The following is a 9,838-nucleotide window of genomic DNA, read 5'->3' as shown; positions in this document are numbered from 1 at the left end:
AACAGGTGCTGTCGGATGATGGATTGACCGTCGTAAAAAAGGCGCACGTTTAGACCACCATGGGGAACGCAGCATGGAAAGTGTGCCGCAAACAATTGATTGAAGAACATTCAATGATTGAATTTTCCTTGCATTGGCCCTTCAGCTAATCACAATGTTTCTATTGATTTGAACATTTTGGGGGACAATAGATTGTTCGTTGCGGATTGGACCACAGAGGAGGTTACGAAGAACACGAATAGTTGGAAAGGTTACGAAGTATTCGCGTAAAGTTGCAGCAGAAGCGCCAAATCGTGGAGGTTAAAATGCCTCAAACCACCGTATGGTGGTGAACTGTTTTTAGGGCCTCGAGCGCCCGTTTCACGCGGAAGTGGCACAAAAACATCCGGCATTAAAGAAAAGCTCACCAAATAGAAAAATGGACGAGGAAGAAGAACTTAACGCAGCCAATAACGCCCAGAAGCACCAAACGCTAGGTTTGGATGGAAAGAATGTCGATGTGACCTTTTGGACGGTAGACAACAACATCGAAAATAACGTCGTGGAGTTACTAAAAAATGCGGAAAATGCAATATATGTGAACTTGATTTGATCGTCCGGAATTGGTTCAAAGGTTCAAGCAAGGTTCATGAGGATTAGCGGAAGCAGTTCTTTGCCTTCTGAAGCCTTCAAGTATTTCAAGAGCTTTAAAACGAGAGTTGTAAACCTTGTTCGCAACCCATTCAAGGTTCGAGCTCGTCTACCGCTCGGCCATACTGCTCTGCAAAGCATAGGTTATGTGCTGGGCCATTTAATTTACAGCACACGTTATTTGGCGGTGCTGCTGCCAGTCGCAATTAGCTCCCAGGCAGCTGGATGGTAAATCGGATGATAAAATTACACTTAATGGAAGGTTGCGATCTTTGCGCCATCATGACAACCTGGCTATCACCTTTCCCGTCGGAAGAACTGCATTGAACTTTCCACGACAGGATATGAGCTGTAATCCGGATTGAAAGGGATCCGCTGGTGATGGCTCTGCTTAGTTGCAACGTAAATGAGTAAAGATAATAAAATAGTTACAACTTTACGCTAACAAAACGATATTTCGAAAGATATTTCGCTGTTTAATGTTAAAACCTTCGCACAAGTCTTATTAAACCGTGCCCCAAATAAACGCAGTTCACGCCTGCCATCTGCAAATCGCGACTGTGCTCGGAATCCCGACTTCTAGTCATCGGAAAGGTGGCTTCCGCAGTCTGCACCGTGCATGACTCCACGGCGAGCATCCAATCCGCAGCATTAACTCGATCAACTCGATGTAATTAGCGCGAGTGGTTGCGGTGACTAAACCGCGAAAGTGATTCAATTTCGGAAACATTCTGGTCCTACCTCAAACATCTCACGCTGAGCTTAGATAATTTGAAGAACAGCGATTTGCGAAAAAAATATTTTTCCATTAAAGAACACTAACACAACATCAAACAGGATGTGGGCACGTATCTGCGGTGATAAAACGAGGTCAGCGCACTTGCCGGGCGGAAGAAAGGGTGATCTTCTAGGCGCGGACGTTTCATGCTGGTCAGTCATGACCGAGATTCCTTTGATAGTATTCGCCCCTCGTGCGATTGCGTCCCAAGCGTCCGTTGGAATTTGTTTAATGTTTTCCCGCAAAAAGTGCAATCAAAAGAAAACTCAGCCACCGGAAGGGAAACTAAAGCGCCACGCTGCAGGACGCTCCCCTTGTCGAGCCTCACGTTGGGATGTGTGTCATCAGTGGGCAGAGCCTCGCCTTCGGGGCAGGGTCCATGGCACAATGCAATGTTCATAAATTTTCGCTCAACCACCCTACGGTTCCTTCCTTCCTAGGGGCCGCGAGAAGCGAGCGTGACAAAAATCTTCGTCGCACCTGAAGGATTCCCTCTGTTTGGCCGACGAGAGGTGAACATAGCCGGGCGGTTCGAGGGCCGCTACAATTTCCAATTCTTTTGTGCCAGGTCATGGGACCTTTTGCATAGTTCAGGTCCGTGTCGCTCGACAGGAACAACTCCCCTTGGAAGCAGAAAGCTGGTCGCTGTAGTGCCTCCGTCGGATCTATTCCTTTGCTTGGCACTCCTGCCATGGCAAGGGAGTGGACATCCTCTCCCAGGGGAGGAGTCATGTGCAAGCCACTATCCAGTCCTACTTCTGACCCTAGTGGTGGTGCATTTTATTCCATTTATGCTTCACTGATTTATGTGTAAATTGCATGTTTTGTTTCCTCGTTTTTGGTTTTTATATTTCACCTTTTGCGGTCAGCTCCAGTAACCCCGACGGATCCGTTTCACACGTCACGGCAGATTAGCGTAGCCCGTGGCTGGTCTTTGAGATAGAGTTTTCATACGATCGCGATTGGCAGACATGGTTTTTATCGTTAAATGATTAAAATTCAAAATTCAATAATGAATTCAGTATACAACATGATACAACAAATCTCCAACGAGTGTTATAAATTGTTTGGTGTTGATCTGCGTTATTGGAAAGCGCTGTTTGCTTTTCGTTTGGTATGTTGTGTTTTGTTCTTATTTGGTCATACGCTTTACACTTAGTGACTATACGACACAGCACTTGACGAAAACCTACCTCGCATTTTCGGATAACCTCATTTCGTGCACTTTTAAATAAAACTGATCCCCAAAACCCGTAATGTGCACACAGGTACCAGCTGAACTCGAAAATAATAATTCTACCTTGTTCAGGGGTCTGTTGCCCTTAGGTCTTTGGTTTTGAACAGCGATAATTACTTTCGTATTTTCGTCAGGTCAAGATAGGTTTCCCGGGACTGGTTGTCACGCAGCCGGCCATGGTTTCCCGATACCCAAAGATAACAACCCCGCCCGCTTAAAACGATCCGTTACGAATAGCACCAGATATATTAAAAATGTCTCTGGTGCAGGCCAAGACCGCGGGGGTGCAGCGCCAAATAAGAAGAAGAAGAAGAAGATGGTTTACAGGTCAAGTTTTATAGTGCAAAAACACAATAAAAAGCCCTTCACGTTATCCTATCCGGTCATTTAGAAGCTACAAGTGGAACAGGACGCTCTGAGGTGATAATTTCTGCACCTATTTTTTATTTACAGTAAAATTACACACGGTAATACATTTACCGTAAAAAAGAAAAGTTGAACAGTATTTTAGTCAAATTAAATACCACGTGCCACTAAATGCCGACATTAAGGCGACGTAAACGGTCAGCTATGGTAAAAATTCCTGCGATAATCATGAATCATCCGACGATTAACGACCTACCAAACGAAGTGAGTGATTTTAGTTTAGGGTTTGTACCGGTAAAGTTGCTTAAAAAGTGTTTGTTTTTGCAGCTGTTGGAGATGATATTTGACCACTTTGACGTAGACGAACTGAAGAACGCATCCTTGGTATGCAAACGATGGTCGGATTTGGCCATTTCGGGGCGGCGAATGGCTCTTGTGAAGCTAGTGCCGAATTTTCCGTGGGACAACGATTTGCTCCAAAGCAACCGAAAATATCGCCACCTTGAGCTCGGAGAAACTAGAAAGTGCTCTGCGCATGTGAAGGAATTATTCCAAGTGTTCAATGTTTGCTCATTGCGCATAAAAGACAGGGATTTATCGCACTCTTCGCTACGGTTGATGTTGCTGGAGGTACCCAATCTTCAGCATTTGTTGATTGTTAGTGAACCAGTTAAAAAGAACAAAATGATTGAACCGCTCCCGGTTATGAGAAAGTTGGAACACTTGGAGATCGACTATGGCCATTCAAACAGTGCACTCCCCTGGCATACGATCGCCCCTTCTTTGCAAAGTCTGAAAATGAGTTGTAATAATTATGATCAGGTGGAGCAGTGGAAACTTTTCAGTGGCCAGTTAAAGCATGTTTATGTTACTCAACTTCCAAGCGAAGACTATTTTTTTACTCGCTTTTGCGAAATGACATTCCCTCTTCTAGAGGAGTTGTCTGTGAAATCGTTATTAGGTCGGGATGGATATGAAGCATCCATTCAACGACATTTTTTGCTTTCGCGGCACGAGTTTTTTCGAAGAACCGCCTCTCTGAGGCGTCTTCGCCTCGATGGAATTGACCTATCTAAAACGTTACTTCAAGACATCACAAGCCACAATAAAAAGTTGATGTCTTTAGAAATCATAGGTGTTCGTCATGAATATGAACGTAACGGTGAACCAGGATCGTTGGAATCCCTGTCACAACTGCCTGAGCTAAGGGTAAGCAAGTAAACCCTCTGTTCCAATGTAATCATATTCAATGTGGTGTTTTCTTGCAGCATCTAAGATTGAAAAATCTGGACACATCAGTTTTTCGCGGATGTGAAGCGCTTACCTCGCTCCAATCTTTGTCTATTAATGTTATAAAGTTTGGCCACAAAAGCATATTCGGATTCGTCGAAGATCTTTTCAAGATTGCACCGCAATTGAGATGTTTGGAATTAGGGTCTTTCAAAATAAGTGAAAGGGCCGCTAATTTCATTTGCAACAATTTCTTGAAACTCACTCGTTTGCAGCTAACATATTCAGAAAAGGTAAGAAGACTCATCGATTGCCATGCCAGTGCCATGTAATCTCGGTTTGATTTTCTTACTCAGGTATCGCGCGATTGTCTCTCCGGAATCGACCAGTTACCGCATCTTTGGTATTTGGAATTAGACTTGATTGCCACACACAGATTATTTACCAGCATCATTCCTCGAAACAAAGTTCGCTGCCTTACACTGCATCTTCGTTATCAAGTAAGTGAATCGTATGAGGTGATCATTGTGAATAAAAATTTTGATCTTATCAAATAGTATTAATAATATTTTCCCTGACTTTTATAGTACGATGAATATGACCTTCTTCGACTGTCGGAAATTTTCTCTCAGCCCGACCGAATAAACTTGATCAGCTGGTGCCACATGAATCTTCATGAATCAACTGTCGATAGGTTACGCAAATTACTTCCGACATGCGTAATAAATACATATGGCTATCTTGTGACCAACGCAGGGAAAAATATAAGTCGGGAGTGGCCCAGAAGCAAAATGATGCCGGTGTGCGAGAAAGAATGGATATTTAAAAATCGCATTTAGAAGTACGACACAGATCATAAAAGCAACAATTTATTCTGAGAAAACGCGCATCGCAAAAATGTTCAGATAGTACGTACGCCTGAAACTGTAATTTACGGAAATCCAGAAACTCCAAATAAAATGATGGTACTTTCAAATGTTACAAACAACGTGTAATCCTATCGTCAAGGGCCAACGATTACTGTGACGAAGCGAGCGATTTAAATTAGCAACCGAGAAGTTTTAGCACGGTGCGAACGTTACAAGCGCGACGCTATCGATAATTTCTGCGAGAATCATGGAGCATCCGACGTTTAACGACCTACCAAACGAAGTGAGTGATTCAGGTAAAGTAGCTTAAATGGTGGATGTGTGTCTTAATGCTGTTGGATATATTTGACCACTAGTGTGCCATCGATGCTTGGATTCAGCCTTTTCGGAGCGTGCTACAATTTTCGTGTAACAAAGATTTGCTCCAAGCTAACCTTCGATCCATTCAACTCATACAAACGCATATATTTCATTCAACATTTATCGCATCATTAAATGGTTGAAGACATGCACTGCCTCTATGTACGTTGATTCTGCATTCGGGAATCATTTTGTGAATCCTTTCGACGGTAGAGCTACGCACAGTGACTAAGGGATATAAATCTAATTTCTCGAGCCCAGGGAAAATTTTGGGCAGTTGAAGAAGATCACCGTCGCTATCCTTGAAGTGTGAGAAAAAAAAATTGATAAGAACATTGTGTTGTAACGATCGTGTCCGGCATTTGCCTGCCTAACTCACTTTCCAATTGCAGCAAAGTGTTAAGAAGCGAACATGGTTACGAGGAATGTGTCGATAGTCCCTGCATTCATCATACGTCCATAATCCCAATTCTCGCAGACGTGGTAAATTAGCAATTCGAGCAAGACCTTCGCCTGTTTCCTGCAAAAGGAGATCAAAAGACTCGGAATGTTTTGTCAGTAAAATACGACTGCAATCTGCCCTTACTTAGAAGACTTACCACTTTTGACCATCTTATTTTCAGACAAGAGAGATTTGAGAAATGTTTGCATATGAACTTTACAGCGCTTTCATTCGTTTCGGTGCCACCAATTCCCAGGCTCTTCAATTGTGGAGCAACTTTGTGGACGTCGCGTAGCAAATCAAGTTGATCGTGTGTACATAACAACTTCACGTAGACTGATTTGAGTGATGTGATCGCTTTACATTTGTAAAAAATGTTTGTCCCAATGTCTCCTCTACATTTCAGATGCTGCAAGAAAGTAGGACACCATCGAATGGGATCAAGTTTATGCACACTTTTACACATGCCACATTAATTGCATACCTTGAGTTTCGTTAGTTTTGCCAGGGACTCGAACGATCCCTTTTCCCAGTTCATTCGACAGTACGGATTGAGGGCAATTGATAAAGCCGTCAGCTGAAGAATGTGGTTCGTGATGACGTTAACCAACGCTTTCGGCTTAGAAACGATGTCAATGCAAAGGCTTCGGAGAGTGGAGTGTCTTTGAATAAAACCGACAGCTATTTCCGGATCGTACTCATACCAATAAAATTGTGAGGTTAAAGACAACTGCTCCAGACGAGGAAATGTTAGTTCGCAAAACCGACAAAAAACGTCCTCTGTACGGCTAACAATTTGCGCCCGTTTCAATTGGCTACTGAAATGGCTGTATACGTCGAACTGTTCCTCAGAATTACAATTCATGGTAAGACATTGCAATGAAGGGGCGATCGTACGTAAATCGAATGCATCGTATTTTAGAATATTATCGCCATTCAACTCCACCTGTTTCAGCTCTCTCATAATTGGAAAACAAGCATTTGGCATGCTCGATTGATCACGCCAATTATTAACCGACAAATGCTGAAGACACGGAGCTGCTAGCAGGATCGATCGAAACTGGTGCATAGTGCCAGGTAACGAGTGAAAATTCAACCTCAACTCCGAAAAACTGAACGCATGCATTAGCTCGATTACATATGGAAGATTCTGCGATGGATTGAAGAGGTAAGCGTGTTTATACTTCCTCTTACTCTGCAGTATATGCTTATCTCCATATAATTTGGGGACGAACAACACTCGACTTATTCGGCGCGCAGTAAAGGCTAGGTGACACCACCGCCGGCACACCAGGGATGCATCCTTCAGGTCGGGCACATCCAGGTGGTCAAATATAATGTCTAGAACCTACAATAAGAAAACTGCTTTCTGAACAACTCAAACAAAGAGACCTGAAAATAGAATCGCTCACTTCGTCCGGTAGATCAGACAAATTCGTCTGCTGGCTGTTCTTTTGTTGTGTGGTGGACATCGTCGGTCGGTCCTGATTTTGAACAACACTGGAGAAAACAAGAAACAACTTGTCCGGCAGACCGGCACAGAACTGTCACAACATTAGAGGTTCTCTACCGTGATGATGCGCGAAGAGATTATCTTGTTGTTTTGCTTTGTGCTTCAAGTCTTCGTTTTACGTCACTCGGCTGTAGCTGTAGCGTAACTCTCCACAAAATTTAGCTCAAATGTAGGTGGAATCTCGGTTGCTTAGCTCGATTCCTAGGGTAATGTTATCTAAACAGGATTTTGTCTAATGTTACCTAAACGGGGAGTCGGCGCGGAGTGTTACAGAAAGCAACAATACAGAACGGAACACAGTGTTACAGAAAGCAACAATACGACAACTAATACCGTCATTGGCAAGGATTAGGATTCTTTAGTAAAGATCGTACGCCCTACAGCAGACGGATTTTTTTAAATGAAAAGCAAACGAATCTTCCAGAATGTTGGTAATAAAATCGGTTGCAAGACGCGTATGCGCCTGTGACCGGATAAATGTGGTAGTTTGCGCAAAACCGGTTTGGGCAAATAGTTTAAACCTTGTAAGAGCCATAAAACCTGGTATGTGACTCTGCCGATGTCTTCCTCAGACAACTGGCCACAGTGATCGAATTCTTTCTCCGCTGGAAGTATCAAGAACCAACAGCAAATCCTAATTCATCCGAAGATTAGCGACTCACCAAACCAAACCAAAGTGAGTGATTTTGTTTTACAGCTTGTTCTGATGATGGATCCGACTATTAGCGACCTACCAAACGAAGTGAGTGATTCTAGTTTCCGGTTTGTTCAGTACAGTTGTTCAAAAAGTATTTATGTTTTTTAGCTGTTGGCGATGATATTCGACCACCTCAGCGTGGACGAACTGAAGGACGCGTCCATGGTGTGCCGACGATGGTCACACTTGTCCTTCTCGGGGCACCGAATCGACCGTGTGAAGCTGGTTGTACGATTTCCGTTGGTCCAGGTTAACCGAAAATATCGTCACATGGTACTATGTGAACCTGAAAAAAACTGCATGAATGTGAAGGAATTATTGCGAACGTGCAATATTTCGTCATTGTTTATACGTCATTCCGATTTATCTATATCACTACGTTCGATTATGCCGGAGGTACCCAATCTTCAGCAGTTATCGATTACGTGTGGGTGCACACGAATGAACGAGATGGTTGAACCGCTCCCAGTTATGAAAATGCTTAAACGCTTGGAGTTCGAATCAACCAGTCTTCAGTTTGATTCATTTAACTGGCGTACGATCGTCCCTTCGCTGGAATATCTCCGGATGAGTTGCAATTCTGAGCAAGAGCTTAATTTATATAGCCATTTCAGTGGTAAGTTAAAAGTTATTTTTGTTACCTATAACATAAACGAGTTTCGGGATCAATTTTGCGATCAGACTTTCCCGTGCCTAGAGGTGTTGTCAGTGAAATCAAGTGCCTCGGGGGGTTATTCAGAAGGAACTACGAACTTTTTTCGAAGACAAACCACTCTGCAACGTCTCTGCCTGAATGGTGTTTTTTTAACCAAAAGGCTGGTTCAAGCCATCACGAACCATAATAAAAACTTGACTTATTTAGAAATCGTATGGACTTGGAAAGATCATGCAATATGGGAAGAAGGATCGTTGGAATCCCTAGCGAAACTGACCAAGCTGAAGGCAAGTAAGCAATACTGTAAAATGCTGTTCCAACGTAATCATATTGAATTTGGTGTTTTCTTGCAGCACTTAATATTGAAAGCACCAAAGAGCAACATTCTAAGCGGATGCAAACCGCTTACCTCGCTTCAAATTCTCCAAATTTATTTTTTGGATACGGAGGATGAGAATTCGTTTGCTTTTTACGAGAATATATTCAAGATTGGACCACTAATCAAGTCCTTAGAATTCGGGTCTATGGTGATGTCAGAAAGTGGCGCTCAATTCATTTGCAATAACTTCACTGAACTTACTCATTTGCAACTGACGTGTACAGAAAAGGTAAGATAATCTTATCAATTTTACTCACTTTATTTACAAAGTACACGTTTGACTGGGTTTCATCTTATTTCACAGAAAACTCGCGATGGTCTCTCCGGAATCGACCGGTTGACCCATCTTCGGACTTTAGAATTACGGTGCGTTGGTGAATTCAGGAACATTCGACGCATTCACCACAACAATGTTCGCTGCTTCACGTTTGTAAAGTTGTTCAATGGCAGGTTCAGTGGCAGGTTGGTGGTAAGTGTGTAATCCATCAGAGGTCAGATGCAATCGATATAAATTAATTATATTATCATATTCATTTATCCCTGGTACGTCAAGGAAAGCGAAGACTATCTTCTACAACTGTCGCAAATTTTTCCACATCTGAAAAAATTTACTTTGGCTATCGATTGCGATTACGCTGATTATGATTCTATTATCAACAGACTACGTAATTTAATGCCAGAA

General features: G+C 42.8%; 1 protein-coding gene across 1 annotated transcript; it reads right to left on the bottom strand.

Annotated features, from left to right (window-relative positions):
• Positions 1-5,218: 5,218 nt before the first annotated feature.
• LOC128268186 (uncharacterized) lies at positions 5,219-6,840 on the bottom strand. The gene is made up of 4 exons (XM_053005218.1): positions 6,397-6,840; positions 6,070-6,321; positions 5,850-5,990; positions 5,219-5,771 (listed from the first exon to the last, which is right to left on the bottom strand). The coding sequence occupies exons 1-4, from the start codon at positions 6,775-6,777 to the stop codon at positions 5,580-5,582; spliced, it is 966 nt and encodes a 321-aa protein (XP_052861178.1). The 5' UTR covers positions 6,778-6,840; the 3' UTR covers positions 5,219-5,579.
• Positions 6,841-9,838: the final 2,998 nt, after the last annotated feature.

This window comes from Anopheles cruzii, chromosome 2, assembly GCF_943734635.1.
Source record: "Anopheles cruzii chromosome 2, idAnoCruzAS_RS32_06, whole genome shotgun sequence".
NCBI lineage: Eukaryota > Metazoa > Arthropoda > Insecta > Diptera > Culicidae > Anopheles > Anopheles cruzii.
Note: the sequence above shows the minus strand (reverse complement) of the source record. Positions and strands in the feature narration are given on the sequence as shown.

What these genes read in the sequence shown, in the direction of transcription:
- LOC128268186 (XM_053005218.1), bottom strand. Translation starts at nt 6,777, where the DNA reads ATGAATTGTAATTCTGAGGAACAGTTCGACGTATACAGCCATTTCAGT. An exon ending in CAAAACTAACGAAACTCAAG is followed by an intron (nt 6,322 to 6,396) that starts GTATGCAATTAA and finishes ACTTTCTTGCAG; the next exon opens with CATCTGAAATGTAGAGGAGA. An exon ending in CACTTTGCTGCAATTGGAAA is followed by an intron (nt 5,772 to 5,849) that starts GTGAGTTAGGCA and finishes TCACACTTCAAG; the next exon opens with GATAGCGACGGTGATCTTCT.